At 42.7% G+C, this 16,019-nt stretch overlaps 1 protein-coding gene across 1 annotated transcript in view; it reads left to right on the top strand.

The window, feature by feature from the left end:
* Positions 1 to 15,688, top strand: part of TRIM71 (tripartite motif containing 71) — a 54,754-nt gene extending 39,066 nt beyond the window's left edge. Inside the window, exons 2-4 of the mRNA XM_058832873.1 lie at positions 2,218 to 2,385; positions 11,954 to 12,088; positions 14,237 to 15,688. Coding sequence (XP_058688856.1) covers positions 2,218 to 2,385; positions 11,954 to 12,088; positions 14,237 to 15,688 — 1,755 coding nt within the window. The remainder of the gene's footprint in view (positions 1 to 2,217; positions 2,386 to 11,953; positions 12,089 to 14,236) is intronic.
* Positions 15,689 to 16,019: the final 331 nt, after the last annotated feature.

Genomic DNA, 16,019 nt, shown 5'->3' with positions numbered 1-16,019 from the left:
TTTTTGTTTTATTTGTTTGACTAAGAAAGAAATGAATAAGGCCTTATCAATGGCTCTGTAGTACTTACCCAAGACCTTCCCCTGCTATGTCCTGTGTAATCTCCCTATTTCCTAAATGAGAATATGGCTCTTGTCACTCTTCATTCTAAATTCAGGAGTGATGTTTCCCACCACATTTTGGTGGGTGGCAGGAGGCAGCTGAACAGTTTAAGCTTGGTTTTTTCATTGGCTTGAACAGCTGGGTGTCTCTCTTACCCAGTGGCTGCTGTTACCTTGCAGCAGGAGTGGATCGAGCTTTTGCTTCTGGTATTGAGTATTAATAGTTACCTAGTAATAGATTTAACTTGCTTCTGGTCTTCTGTTCATATGGTCACCATTTTCTTTTCAGCTGCTCTGCTTGACTGAGGCCCCAAATCCCTGCTGTATGTTTTTAAAGTATATCAGATTCATATGACTTAACTTGATACCTTGTCTTGGTTTTCATTCTCTCTCAACTTCTCAGTTGTTTAAGTGGAGTTATTCAGCAACATGTAATAAACATTCCCTGTAATTTCAACAGAAAAAGAATTTTGTTTGCAAGTGAACATTGTATACATATTTAGACAACCGCAGTGTAAGGACAAGCATCCCTCTAGTTGAGCAGGACGATGTGTTTGAACAATGTATTTCAGACCTAAGGCATTTTTTTACTTGGGAAAATGGCAGTCTGAGACACTGCTTGAGGATTCAGTGTTTGAACAGAAGCAAACATAAGTTTGTTCCAGTTTCCCTACAGCAAAATTTAATTTCAGAGGAAAAAAAAGAAGCAGATCTTAGTAAAATCTGACATGTGCACAGGAACACACACATACCCCTTTGAGAAATTAATCCATATACCGCTTCAGCTGTTGCGCTTATAGGAGCTTAAAATGTCACTTTATGCAGCCCAGGCAATCCAAGGGAGTCACCTGTCCTGTCCTTCCCCTTGCTTTTGAGGGAGAAGGGAAAGGGGGATGTTAAGCACCATATCACGAGCTGTTAGCTCGTGGCTGGATGACAGCTGGGAGAAGACAGGCGTATCAAACACTTGCCCAATCTTTGTTCTGCTCTTGCTCCTTTCTGTGAGGTAGGCTTCAAATATCTGGTGATGGAAAAGTTGTTCTTAGTAGGAAACCTTGTGCCATTGTACTGTTCCATGGTAATATAGATTTTTGATTATTACAAAATAAAAAACAGAAAAATAGTGTGTGTAGTTAGGAGCAAGACTGGAATACGGAACTTTCTTATGTTGGAGTGTTGTGCTCCTTCATTTGCATCTTTGGAAACAAACTTAAGAGAGCCGATTTCTGCTTCCCTCTAAGAAAACAGGCTTCCGTGGAAAGTTGCTGTTTCTGTGTGCTACTTCCCTCTACTGGATGGAATGGGAGCAGCTACGGCTGATGAATGGATCCAGCTTTCTAGGCTAGCATCTTGGTCTAAGTTGTGGTTTGAATACAGCGTTTGGAAGTGCTTTGTGAGCAGAATGGGGATTTAGTGGCTGCCACAGGTCACTCTAGCATTCAGACGCTCTGATTGGGCATGACAAAGTTCCAGTCTTGTTTTCCAACTCAAGCATCTCGAAGCATCACTAGCATAGAAAACACTGTCATAGCAAAGATTTTTTGCTTTGTTGATGGAAGTGGCAGGGGGGAGTTTTGCCTAATATTGTTGCTGTCCTGAATGTAAGGAATTTGCATATTTTGAAAAGAGAGGATGGTTCTTGGCATGCATGGTTGGTTTTCCCCTTGTGAGCAGTGGGAGTGCTGGTGTTGCAGCTCTCCAGTGTATTGATTATTGAATGGCCCATTTAAGAGAACTTGGTGTTTGTATTTGCAGGAAAAGTCTTCACCTGAAACTTGCCATAGATGCCATCTCCAATCTGTAAGTGTTGGCAGATGGCTTCCTCTCTTAAGAGGAGCTGATGCGGACACTCTTCCTAGTATTGTATTGCAAAGAAAACAATGACACTTCCATCCAACTGTTATGCATGATTTGGAGTTTACTGGGAAGGATAGCTGTAGAGAAACTATTGTGAAGTCTTTGCCTATTGCTGCTGCCTCTAACCACCTCCTTTACAGCTGAGCTTTTGGATTTTTTTATATTTTTAAATTTTTTTTTTTTTTACACATCCCGACTCTGTTTTCTTTTTGATTCTTCTCTATGTAGTGAGATTTTAATTTTTTTTTCTCCTTCTTCAAGGTACTGCATTTCTACTGTGATACCTGTTCTGTCCCCATATGTCGGGAATGTACCATGGGACGACATGTGGGTCACAGCTTTATCTACCTCCAAGACGCCCTACAGGACTCCAGGACTCTCACCATTCAGCTCCTGGCAGATGCTCAGCAAGGACGACAGGCTATTCAAGTAAGATACTCCCAACTTGTGTACTTTATTTCCCCCTCCTTCTTCTCCCCCCTCTCCCCCCCAGCTTGTCTGTTACAGGGCAAGGTGTCAAGGCAAAAAGCTCTCTGCTTCTGCTGTCAGTCTTCTCACTCCTTCTGTTTTCTCAGATCTCTGACAGAAGTGATGGTGGAGCTGAAAATAAAAGTGCTGTTATATGAGTTTTGCATTCTTGCAGCATAATCCTGTCATGTAAATCACAATATATATGAAGCTCTGTACAAATGCGCTTGAGTGTGAAGCATTTCCAGAAAGATCTTGTGTGGCAGTGCCAAACCTGGTTTTGTTTTTACAACTGAGACTTTCTTTAAGCATCTTCCTGCCTGTATAGCTTCTAGCACTCTGCCTACCTTTGACTCCTGTTATGTCTTCAGTGTTGTCACCAAATACAAAATACTAATCAGTTGCTGGGCTGGTGTGAAATTCCTTAACCTGCATGTTCAGAGGATCTAGAGCTATCTCCATGTGAGGATTGCTCTGCACACACAGATGCACACTCTGCCTATTACTGTGTTCTACCTCAGCTGTGTTTTATAGTGCAAATATTAATACCTGGCAAGGGCTGGAAAGAAGCTAGCACTATGCTTCAAACCAGAGAAGGCGTTTTCATAGGGAATTAAACTGCTGTGATACATAGAATTACTTACTTTTGATGAATAATACCTAGTGGTAAGTTTGATATTGTATTAGTAGTAGGTTTGTCTATAGGGAGACTCTGGATAGGGAGTTAACTTACTTTCCAAATTGGGTGAGCTTTCCTGGCACGTGCAAGGTACAAGCAATAATTAAAACAATCCAAGGCTCATTGTCATCCCTTTGCTGCTTGTTTCTAGTAAATGAGGGAATTAAGCTTGTTCTGTGAAACAAGACCGACTAATTGGTCTCTCATTAAGTCTTTGCACCAGTGGAATGATAATAGTTTATGTTGGTACAGATAATAGTCAGTTGTTGACATTTCCTTCAACTTCTGATGTTAACTTGTTGCACCATCACAGTAAACAAGTTTTTGGCACTGGATGGCTAACTTTACACTCCAACTTCAGGCAGAATCCTGGAAAACATAGCATCTTCCAAGATCTGTTTTAAACCGGGTTTCAAAGCTCTTCAGCAGTATCCATACTGAAATGTTTCACACATCCCCAAAATGACAAGAGGGAAGGAATGATACTACTTTAAAGACCATCACTGGTGCGGTATTCCGAATCTCTCCAGGCTGTCCTAGACAAGGGCTTGCCTGTTAGTAATTAAATTATTGCTTTTGACCTCCAGGGCTCTTAATTGTCTAACTGGTACAGCTAAATCATCTAAGGACTGTTTTTTGGAATAGAAACTAGCAGGAGATCATGGAGCACCACTCTGCTACTATTGCTTAAATGCTTTTGTGTCTGATTTTCTTCCCACTGAGTTTACTTTGCTCATTCCTCCCTTATCTTTTTTCTGGCTTTTATGCTGAAGGCTCTTGCCACTTTATTGAGCTGATTGTTACTTGATGGTGCAGGTAAAAGTTACGTGATACTGGCTGTACTCAGGTATCTCAAGCAAGCAATTCTACTGAACTTGGCTCATGCAGCTTTGCCCTGGTCTGGCTACAGCCCATCCAGGTTAAGAGGCTGTCTTGGAAGTGCTAGCTGAGCAGCTTGTGTAAAAGATCTGTAAAATGAGCCATGTTTTCAAGAACTGAGTTGTTTCATTAGTTTAATGGTGTTTTTAATCTGGACTACTGCACAGAAGAAGAGTAGTGAGCAAACAGATCAGTGATAAAGTTACCAGGGTGGAAATCTTTGTGTGCGTGTGCAGGAATAGGAAAATTGTTCAGTCCAAGGCAGCTTCTCCAACATCAGCAGCAGCCAGAAGAGCATGTGATACTGTTAAAAGTAGAGGTGCTCAACTCAAAGTTTCCATGGAGCAGAGCTCTCCTTGTTCTTGAGACAATATGGCTGTGAAGCTATATGTTTATCATACGGAGGAGACAGCTTGTCAGCATGAATTCAAAACAAATTCTAAAATAAGTAGTCTCTAAATTAAAAGAAATTGGCTTGAGTGGTTTTGTTAAAAGTATAGAAATAGTCAACAGAGAATTGAATGCCAGTACAAGCTGTAATATGAGGAACACAAGACTGGAGCTCTAAGAGGCTTGAAAAGTAATACGTGGTAGTAACACTTCTTAGTGGGACTGATACATACTGCTGTTCCATAAACTCTTTCTTAATAGGCTCTGAAAGTGATAGCTCCCCTGATAGGAGACACTGAGGATGGATGAGGAGGGGTAGTTGGGAGTAAATGGGAAAAGGTGGAATTTGAAGGGCGTTGCAGGAGAGAGGAAATCAAGCCATGAGTCAACTGGCTGGAGAGTATCTGGTTAACCAAAGTTGAAGGCTTTTAGGAAGAAATGTTTATTTAAGCTCTTCCTGTGGCTTTGGAGGAAAGATTGTTTTTCAGACTTAAAAAAAAAATGCTGTGAATTGGGATACATTTCAACCTCTTGATCCACTGAAGCCTGATGTAGTCTGTCACTCCAGAAGAGTCCAAACCTCACTTTTCAAGGAAGTGGAAGTCCTCTGTAAGAAACAGCAAGCCTGGGAGCAAGAAGCTTGCTTGTTTTTCCTGAGTGAAATTTCTGCAGCAATGGAAAGCCTTCTATGCCTCCTTGTGCTATGAGGTCCTGGCCTGCATTCCTAAGCCTGTCTCTAACATGAGAACTTGTGCCTGTGGGGTGAACTGATCCAGCTGAAAGGGAAGCCTTTCTGTGGGTTTACTTTTTGGCTGGGTCAGCCCCCTGGCTGGTTCACTGCAGTGCTACAAGGACCATTGATGGTGCCAGGGAATGAAGCAGCAACATCCAACTGGGTTGCTGGTAGGACTCTTGTCTTATTTCAGCAGAAAGTTATACTCCTAGCTGGGATACTTTTCCAGCCTTTTCAGAGACTCAGATTGATTCACAGGGTGATATGAAAGCCAAAGTTGACACTGGATAAATGGTGTGGGAGCAATCAGGACTGCTGCCGTTCTATATGGGGAGCATGTCCCGCTGCCTTGTTTTACCTCATGAAAGTGCACACTTAGCTGTCTTCTTTCAGAATTTTTTCCAAGGACTAGGTCACAAACTGAACGTAAATCTGTTATGGTGAAAGATAGATGGCTTCTTCAAAATGTCACCTTCTTAAAATACATCTATACGTGTGTAACTGTATATATGTATGGATGTATGCATGTAATCCAATGCACTTGCATAACACTAAAGCACTGAGTGCTCATGTTCATTTAGGGTCAATTTCCAGGTGAACATGTTAAAATCCGTTTTAATTTGTTCATCTCAGATGTCTTAAAAAGTGGGTTTATTGGTAAACAAGATGAATTCTTTCTTAGCTGAGGTTATAATTGGTTTTGCTGGGGTGCTTGACCGTGCGAGCATCTCACTGCCTGGTGAGACTGGCCATGTGCAGAACACAGCAGGAGCTGCTCTCTTATCTATCCTGAAAGGCTTAGGAGCTTCCCTCCCAAATTTGTGGGGGAAGTGGTATGAAATAGATTAGCACCTTTACAGGGGGTGAGGGGGTACTGTAAGAAGCTGGGCTGGCCAGAGGAGGAAGCTGATCTGTTGCCTTGAGCCTCTGCCCTTCAGTGGGAGCTTCCCTGTGGGTTGCCATATGGATCTGTGCTGCTGGGAGGCCGATACCTGAGAAGGATGGCACTGCTGGGCTGCGAGGGATCGTTTTGGGGTTGTCACATTGAGTTAGCTCAGGCAGCCCTGTGCATGGCTTTGAAGTCAGGCTCGCAGGTTTGAGACTCTGAAATGAAGTGTGCTTTTGAAAAGCTGGGATTTATATCAAGAGGCTGAATTTCTTTGTACTTTTAGTCATTGTTTTGTGTGGTATTTCAGTGAGTTCCTCAGTGCAGCACATGAGCAGATGGTTATTGGGGAAGATGGATTTGACATGTGTCACTGTCCAAACTACTGTTCTGCCTAAAACTGTAGGCAAAAAGTCTGTTCTTGCAATACAAACCAAAATGATTGTTTAGATGTATCTGGCATGAGTAAACCTGGCCTCTAGCCTGCCCTCCATCAAAGCTTCTTTTAAAATTATCTTTGTGAGGAACTTCAAGTGAGGATGTTTTAGTGTTTTACACACATTAGACTGAAACCTTTAAATTGGGCCATCTGAGATTTGTGCTATAGCTGCACCAATATTACTGCAAATTCACTGCTAAGCTTCTTAATCCTGGTACCTTTTTCTGCAGTTATGTAGGATCTTCCAGTTAATTTTTCTAGTGTAAGAACATTAGGAAGTTTGTATCCAGTTCTTGATGCTGGAGAAAGCCAACAGATTGTTTTGTCCTGGTTGTTTTATCCTGCTTTGACACAGTGATAAGTAACTGGAAAAGTTCAGTGAAACCAGCCCTCTGTATCTTTTTGTGCCTTAAGGAACTGAAAACAATCCACTTATGGCTGGAACACCTTTCATTTGGTGGGAAAGGGCTAACTTGAGACATACCAAAAAGTTTCCTTCAGGATTTTTTGTATTTAATGTGCTTTTAAAATCCAGAAAGGAGTTTGTCAGAGAAGAAGCATCTCAGCATCAGTTTGCTTCCCTCTGAGTAGGACTCATTTAGTCTTAAATTCCTTAATGGTTTAACAGTAAATCCTACATACTGAGGTAGGAAAGTGTATATTTAATATTCTTTATTCAATACCTGTCATCCATTCAACTCTTCAAATACTGAAGAATTCCTCAGTAGAACCAAAATTTGCTTTTGAATTTGAATTTTCTCTCCAGAGGTTTGAACTTTTATTGGAAAACTTGAGATTGGGAAACTTAAATGTCAGAATTAATGCCTGAAAAATTATACCTCCATCTCATCTTTGGATGGATGAATGGAATAAAAAAATCCTAAGGACTTTTTCAAATATGTTCATGCAAGCCAGCATTGATGAGTTGCAGTACATAACCATAAGCAGCCTTAATGTATCTCATGGTGCTGCCACTGTGGTATGTTGTGCTGCAGTTTGTTCAATTGGATAAATTCCTGGACTGAATTGGTGTGATCTAACATCATGGCTCAGCATCTGGATTAACAGGCCCTGCTGTTTCAGAGACCTGAGTTAGCCTCTGTGTGCTGTGTGGACATAACTGTGGACAGACTGATTTAATTTGAGTATCAGACAGCAGAAACCACACAGCGAGGGCATCAGCATGTCTGTCTGTCATAGCTCCTCAGTACACAAGCTTTTTAACAGTCTTTCTTTCTCCTGAAGCATTTTATGCTTGTGATCATTTTTTGGGTTTTTTTCTCATTTAAAAAAGCAGAACTAGTGAAAACTTGGGGAGTCTAGAACATTAAATATTCCATAGGAATATTTAGGTAAACATGAAATCAATTAATTTTTTTATAACTTGGGGCTCTAGTTCTTATTGTTCAACAGAAGACAGGAAATGCAAAAAATTACTGAATGCTGCCATTCTACAAAAATGGCAAGTCGTGATTTGGGCACACCTGTAGTCAGCATGGATATCCAGAAGTATGGCCAAGTTCTATAATGCTACCCTGCTACTTCTGACTCGTGCAGTTGGTTTCTTCATTGGTTCATGTTGTACCATCAGTTGCCATAGCCACTGGAGCAAGATCATCACTAGTTTTTCCCTCAGGTGGTGAAATATAGATAGAGGGGAGCTCACAGAGATGTCCACCTAAAGGGAGCTTGCAAAGGACACCCACATTCTGATACAACTCTGTTTGCCACCTTTTACTCAAAACTGAAATGTGCTGGTAGCAATAAGAGATTTTTAGGCTTCAGGCATTAGCTTGAGCCTGTCACTTGAAACTAAGTCACACAACTTTCTCACCCTGGCCTGGGAAATCAGGAGGAGGAATCCAAACAGTCCTTGGAGAAGGAAAACAAGCTTTGCAGGTGTTGTTTGTCTCCTTGTTGTTTACTTGCAAGAAACAGTCGAGGGCTGTTGTTCCCAACTGTCCAGTGATGGTGATGTGTTGATGACCAGTGAGAGGTTTTACCTTTTCAGAACTGTCTATAAAAGAAGATCTGGAAGAATAAAACTTGCTCTCTTTTGGAACCCAAGCTAGAGAGTCTGTGTCATCACTTTGCCATTCCTAATACAGTGGTACAGCTCATGATGGATGTCTGCATTGCTTTCCTTCATGCAAACAAGTTTGTCTGTCTCACTGGAAGCTGTCTGCAGTTTCCTTGTGTGGTGGCCCTCCAGAATGTGTCACCTGCACAAGGACTGTTGCTACTTCAATTTTACTCTTAAGGAATTCAAAGTACCAGTTTCAACCCTGAAATTTACAAGATACACTGCAAAGTAGTGTTTTACTTGTTTTCACTTGTTTTTAACACACACAAAGCACTGGTGACATCTGTAATTGAATGGGGAGTGGTATTGGCCATCTTTAGAACCCTGAGATGCCACAGGTGGAGAGGGACAGGTACAAATAGATTATTTACTTATTGGCCAACAGCAGGAAATGGAACAGTTGTTTTCCATCTCACATTCAGTAACCCAGCAGAATTCTTGGATAAACACAGGCCTTGTCTTCTGTCTCCTGAGTGTGTGAGCTGGTTGACCATCTAATTCACTAGCACTGGGAAAATTAAGACATGCCATGAGGTGAGAGCATCGTAAAAGCTATTTTTCTTTACAAGTGTTGTTTAAAAGATTGCTTGGTGTCTGACCAGAACAAGAAACACTGCTGCTTAACGTGCTCCCTAAAAAGTTGACTGCTCCAAGACAAGTTCCACATAGAAAATGCCTGCAGGAATGAGTTTTCATGGCAGAACTCTGACATCTTACAATAATCAAAGTAAACAAGGGATTTCCATGTGAAGAAGACTCCCAAAAATTGTGCTTTATGCTTTTGGCTTTTGCTTCAGATATAGATAACTTGCTATTGCTGTTCCCCCTGTCATACCTCTGCTGTTTGATGCTGGTCAGCCTTCCTAGGCTGTTCTAGCTTATTTGGACAGAGTGCAGGACTCTGAATTTTACTGAAACTTTACTAATATTCTGGGTGATATTAGAATCTTAGCACTTGGGGCATCCCCCATGATCTGAGCTGATCATGCTTGGGCAAGTAAAAATAAATCCAGATGATGACATGATTAGACAACCAGTTGTGCATAACTGGTTCTTATAGCTAAAAGATCACAGCATCCACAGGGAATTACTACTCCTTCTGCCATGATGGAGTTCTTGAAAGGTAGACTCGGGTTTTAGTGGAGATTATTGAGGGAAGTTGGGATTTCTCTTATCTCTAAGGTATAGTAAAGGATAAGTGTATATATAGATCATGGTTCTAAATGGGTACTGAGTACAAAAAGCAAAAAATAAAGAAATCAAGATTTTTATGCTTCCCCAGACTTCATTGTTAAAATTGGAATATGAGTGGATAGTTTCCCTGATGACACTTCTCAAGATGATACCACTTCCTCTTTGCAAGAGAAGGAAGGTGTTTTGCTGTACTTGATGGGAATCCAGGTCTCTTGGAAGAAATGGATGCTTTTTCCATGCAGTAGAGCAACTTCTGTATTTGAATGGCAAAGAGGAGTTGATAGAGGTGCAGTATTGTTACATGTGACCTCTTCTAGCTAGGTCTGTGGCCTCCTGGCTTTTATGAAGTCTTTATCCCTGGCCAGTTGTGATTTCATGTCTCCTTTGCTAAATGTTGTAATGAGATTTTCATTTTTTGTCAAATTTGCCTGCCAGAAGTTTTGTGAGAGGGCAGGGCAGCCTCCAGTGGGACTGGGATATGTAGGCTGTCTATGAGTTTGAAGACATTCCCTGTTAAAACTGTAGTGAAGGTGACTCTGGGAGCTCTTGAAGGAGGAAGAGCTGAAAGACCTGTTCCTCTTACTGAGCCTTGGGCTGCAGGCTGGCTGTCAAGTAGCACTCCTGTTTTCCCCTGACGGTTTGCAGAAGAATTCTTTGGAGTAAAGATAGAAATGTTGTCTTGTATGATTTTGTCAGTGTTGTCTTCAACTTATCTCTAGAGAGCAATCACCTGACCAAGTTAGTCTTCCTTGTTCTTTCAGGAAAGGATCTCCTGTGTGGCCTGGAAGAGTAAGTCTAGTTCAGACTCGTTGTCTTAAAATAACTTAGCTGGAATGAAAATGGCCAAGTAACGCTATATTTAAGTTTCTATGTTTTAGCATTCCAGTTCTTGGCATAAACTTAGATGCTGCTGAACTGAGAGTTCAAAAATCCTAATAACTATTCAGTGAATGATGACAATGTACTGTCTGACTTTCTAGATGATGCTGGATCACGTTGGGTACTTCATAGATTGTTGCAACAGGTAGTTCTTAGGTTGGCACATCCTCATACGCACAGTTAAAATGAGGGTATCTTCCTGAAGGTTCTGAATGTATGGGAAAGCCTTTAAACTCCTTCTTAGCTGATTTCAATGAGCCTGCATTTCTGAAGACAAAGGAAGTGTTTCCTTCTGTTCAGAGGGAACCTCTGTTCCAATCTGTGCCCATTGCCTCTGGTCCTGTCAAGGGCACTGCTGGAAAAAGCCTGGCTCTGCCCTCTCAGTGCCCTCCTCTCCAGTGTACATATACTTGTAAGAACCCCTCTCTTTTTTAGGCTGAATGCTTTCACAGGCCATCATTTTGTTCTAGAATTTTGTAAGTAATAAGTTACTATCTTATTAACCTCTTTGAGGGGCACAGGTTCATCTGCTGGTTCACTTTATGACAAAAGGTTGAAAAAATTGTTAGCCATTGCTATTGAACCTGTTCCATTGGGAACTGATCCTTCAGATTTGCCTGGTCTTTGTTTTTATGCTCCTTTCTGTAATACTTTGTAAAACTTGGGAGTAGTTTAGGAAGAATTTTTTGAGGAAAACATTTTTAATTTGGGGGGGGGGGAAGAGACATAGTCTTTCTGGGTGCATTCTGCAGAATACTACTACAGAATGCTTTTAAAATACTAACATTGCAAGGTTATATTAGAAACAATTCAGTCTCTACCCAAGGTGTGAATAACTATATGAATACTTTTTACTGATAACCATTTGTTCTTTGTTTTTTCTTTTAAAATTAATTATCTCCATACTCCTTTAGGGGGGCAGCTCAAACGCATTGACAACACTGTTTGTTCCCTACAGTGTCATTTTTAACTTGAAGCGCACCCATCACACAACAGCAGTCTGAAACATTTTGAGGGGGTAGATAAACTGGGTTTTCTACATGGAAGAAAACATGAATATGAATTTCTGTGCAAGTCTCTTGTTCACCATATTAGCTGCTTGCTGGAATTGCACAGGGAATTTAGTACTGTAGTGTTAGTGCAAGGCACAATGAAGGTGTAAACTCTATGTAATAGATGTATTTAAGCAATCCCTGTCAGTTTTTAGGCTGCAGTATATGAAATGTGTGAAGGCTTAGAAAGAAACTAAGAGTTGTCACTTCACACCTTTACCTGCAGGCGTAGTGAAATGCAACCAGCAGTCCTCTGACACATTTTTTTATTGGTTTGGTCAAGCCTTAAATGTGTTTGTCTTTGTTTCTCCCCAGCTGAGTATTGAACAGGCCCAGGCTGTGGCAGAGCAAGTCGAGATGAAGGCGAAGGTGGTACAGTCTGAAGTCAAAGTAGTGACCACTAGACATAAGAAGGCCTTGGAGGAGCGGGAGTGTGAGCTGCTCTGGAAGGTATGCACCTTTACGTTTGTAAGTGCTGACGAGTGCTTTTCAAACTGAAAAAATACTCAAACTACTGCACAGCCAGATTCTGATATCCGAGGGAAACTGCGGGTTTCCTTAACCAGAGCGACTGGTGGGGTTTTTTCTGGGGCTGCTGGATCCTCAGAGCATCACAGCCCCACGGGTGGGTGGGCTGGGCACTCCCTCTGCTGGCCCAGCAGCTGCCCCAAGGGGAGATCCCCTCTAAACAATGTCTTCAAAATGTCTTAAATGTGCTGCTCTACAGTCAGGTACATGGTATATTTGGTTTTCCAATCCACTCCTTATAAAGGACAGTAGCAAAGCTGTAGATCCTATGCTGTCCTTTCTTTGTTTTCAGAAAGGCTAGTAGAAATTCTGTGGGGCCAACTTTTCCCCATCCTTAAAAACCTTTGCTGTCAATCAAGGTAGCATCCTCCCTCTAATTTTTTTTTAACTAGTGTAAGAAAAGAGTGCTCTCCAGCAAGAGTATCTGCACAATTCTGAACTGATGGGCTCATTTCAGCCACAATGCATGTGTTGTATTTTGAGAGGAGGAAAGGATGTAACAGGCAAGTTTGTTATTCCAGAAAAGCAATTCAGTGGTCACCTGCAAGAGAAGATTTGTTTTCTTTTGTAAGTGTCAATGGCAAGATTAAAATTGCACTTTATATAGTTGATGTACTTTGAATGCTGCTTTTTTGAGGATTTGGATTGAGGGAGATGAGTTCATTTTCACTGTTAACCTTCTGCAGGAAGCATGGCAGCTTTCTCTTTTAAGGTATTGCTAGTGCAGGAGGAGTAAGATCTGCCCCTAAGCTCTTTTTATCCTACGGTGCTGTACAAATGCACTTTGTTGGAATATCTGCACTGAGAGCAAGTTCTCTTCAAGTTGAAAAATGTTATTTTAAGAAGGAAATGTGGTGGTAAATTATTTTAGCAAAATAAAAACTCAGCTATCAAGCTTTTGTGTCAAGCATGCTATTAAACAATTTTGTATACCAGAGCTGAGTCTGGGGATTAAGCTGAGACCTAAGATCAGTAATTTGCCTTGGACAACTATTGGAAGAAGCATCTCCAATTTTTTTTTTTTTTTTTTTTACAGTCTGGTAAAACCTACATTACTCAACTTATAGCATGTTTGTACGTATGTTATCTAGTCAGTGTCCAACCAAGGAGTCTTCAGACATTGAGTCTTCCTTCACTAAAATATATTCCAGTCATTGTTCTGTGGCCAAAAAGGTATTCAAACATCAGGGAGATGTACCTTTGCAACGATAAATCAAAGACATGTTCTATTAGTTTTATGAAGCAGGTGTCTTTGCCAGGTGTTCTGAAGTGGTTTTTCACAAGTAAATTTAGACACAGGCTTATATAGATGAGTTACAAAACAGACATTTTTGCACCAACTTCAGTCTTTCAAGCAGGGGCTGGCAGCAACCTTCTGTGTTATTTGAAGTGACATTTACAAAGCATCCTGTTTTAAAGCACAAGCTCAGCATGACTGCCACTGTTTACAAGAAAATATTAAATTAATTGGACCCTGAGAATCCCTGGAGATAGATGTCTGGGATTATCCAGTCACACAAAAACAGTTCTGGCAGGCAGGGGAATGACATGGACAGGAGCCCACACACATTAGCTGATGCTGACTCCCCAGCCTCAGCTCAGTTGGACAACAACCCACCCTCTGAAATTAGTCTCAGCTCTGGTTAGTGAAGCCTCAGCCTCTGCTCTTCTTGAGAGGCTGCAATAACTTCTGCCCTCCCTGGGGGCTGAGGAGATGTGCATTAGGATGATCTGTCAAGAACCTTGCTACTAGAAAACAGAATAATAGCATTTGAGGAAGCAAGTAATTGCTGGTAAGCAAGCGATTCTCGCTTTCAAATGTCACTCTGATGCAGCAGATCTGCAGAGTAGGAATGTATGGTTTTGCCTGGAGGGTAGGAGAGGCTAATAATCCTAAATTTGGGTAAATAATTAGTTTTCCTTGTTTCTTCTTGTCTACATCATTTTTAGAGGTGTTCAGCTAACAACTGTCCAACTGGCATTTATGTAGCAGGGAGACTGATGGAAATCTGTGTTGTGGTCTGTCTTTCCTGACGCAAGTGTGCTTTTCTCTCCCCCATTTCCCACAAGGTGGAAAAGATTCGCCAAGTCAAGGCCAAGTCACTCTACTTGCAAGTTGAAAAGTTGCGTCAGAACCTAAACAAGCTGGATAACACCATTAGTGCTGTCCAGCAGGTCCTGGAGGAGGGTCGAACCATGGATATTCTTCTGGCTCGGGACCGCATGCTGGCTCAGGTGCAGGAGCTGAAGAACGTCAGAGGCCTTCTCCAGCCACAGGAAGATGACAGGATCATGTTCACCCCCCCTGACCAGGCATTGTATATGGCCATTAAATCAATGGGCTTTGTCAGCAGCGGGGCTTTCGCCCCCTTGACCAAAGCCACGGGGGAAGGTCTCAAGCGTGCGCTGCAGGGCAAGGTGGCCTCGTTCACCGTGATGGGCTACGACCACGACGGGGAGCCTCGCCTTTCAGGGGGTGACATGATCTCTGCAGTGGTCATGGGCCCAGATGGAAACCTTTTTGGGGCGGACGTCAGCGATCAGCAGAACGGGACCTACCTGGTCAGCTACCGTCCGCAGCTGGAGGGAGAGCACCTGGTGTCTGTGATGATGTGCAACCAACACATTGAGAACAGCCCCTTCAAAGTGGTGGTGAAGTCCGGGCGCAGCTACATCGGCATCGGGCTGCCGGGGCTGTCCTTCGGCAGCGAGGGAGACAGCGACGGCAAGCTCTGCCGCCCCTGGGGGGTCAGCGTCGACAAAGAAGGCTTCATCATCGTCGCCGACCGCAGTAACAACCGCATCCAGGTGTTCAAGCCGTGCGGGACCTTCCATCACAAGTTTGGCACGCTGGGCTCCCGGCCGGGCCAGTTCGATCGCCCTGCCGGCGTGGCCTGTGACATTTCACGTAGGATCGTCGTGGCCGACAAGGACAATCATCGCATCCAGATCTTCACGTTCGAGGGGCAGTTCATTCTGAAGTTTGGGGAGAAAGGAACGAAGAACGGGCAATTCAATTACCCATGGGATGTGGCTGTCAACGCAGAGGGCAAGATCCTGGTCTCTGACACAAGGAACCATCGCGTTCAGCTGTTCGGGCCCGACGGCGTGTTCCTTAACAAGTACGGCTTCGAAGGGGCACTCTGGAAGCACTTTGATTCCCCCAGAGGCGTGACGTTCAATCACGAGGGCCACTTGGTAGTGACGGACTTCAACAACCATCGGCTCCTGGTCATCCATCCAGATTGCCAGTCAGCACGCTTCCTGGGCTCCGAGGGCACCGGCAACGGCCAGTTCCTGCGCCCGCAGGGAGTGGCGGTGGATCAGGAAGGGCGCATCATCGTGGCCGACTCCAGGAACCACCGGGTGCAGATATTTGAGTCCAATGGTAGCTTTTTATGCAAGTTTGGCACTCAGGGAAGCGGCTTTGGTCAGATGGACCGTCCTTCAGGTATAGCTGTCACCCCTGATGGCATGATTGTTGTGGTCGACTTTGGAAACAATCGAATTCTCGTCTTCTAATCTGTGTTTGAATTAGGAAGAAACTGTCTCAGGGAAATTCTTCTAAGAGAAAATGAAAAAATACAACGTTAATTCAAACCTACCTCATCTTTAATTTTTTTACAGATGAATGTACTTACCTTTTCTGCAGGGAGTGAGCCTGTAAAATTGAATTCTATCTACCTCATTGTCCTCCCTTCCCTCCCCGGTTTCTTGCTCCCTCCCTATCCCCACATACTCATAGTTCAGAACGTTTTACCTCTTTCCCCGTGATGGGGTTTCATGCACAAACAAGTGTTGCTGTGCACATTAGGTGGTTTGTGTGGTGAGTTCTGTTAGACTAAGCCAAGAA

Source organism: Poecile atricapillus, chromosome 2, assembly GCF_030490865.1.
Source record: "Poecile atricapillus isolate bPoeAtr1 chromosome 2, bPoeAtr1.hap1, whole genome shotgun sequence".
Lineage (NCBI taxonomy): Eukaryota > Metazoa > Chordata > Aves > Passeriformes > Paridae > Poecile > Poecile atricapillus.
The sequence above is the reverse complement of the archived record's forward strand: the minus strand, read 5'-3'. Positions and strand labels throughout refer to the sequence as shown.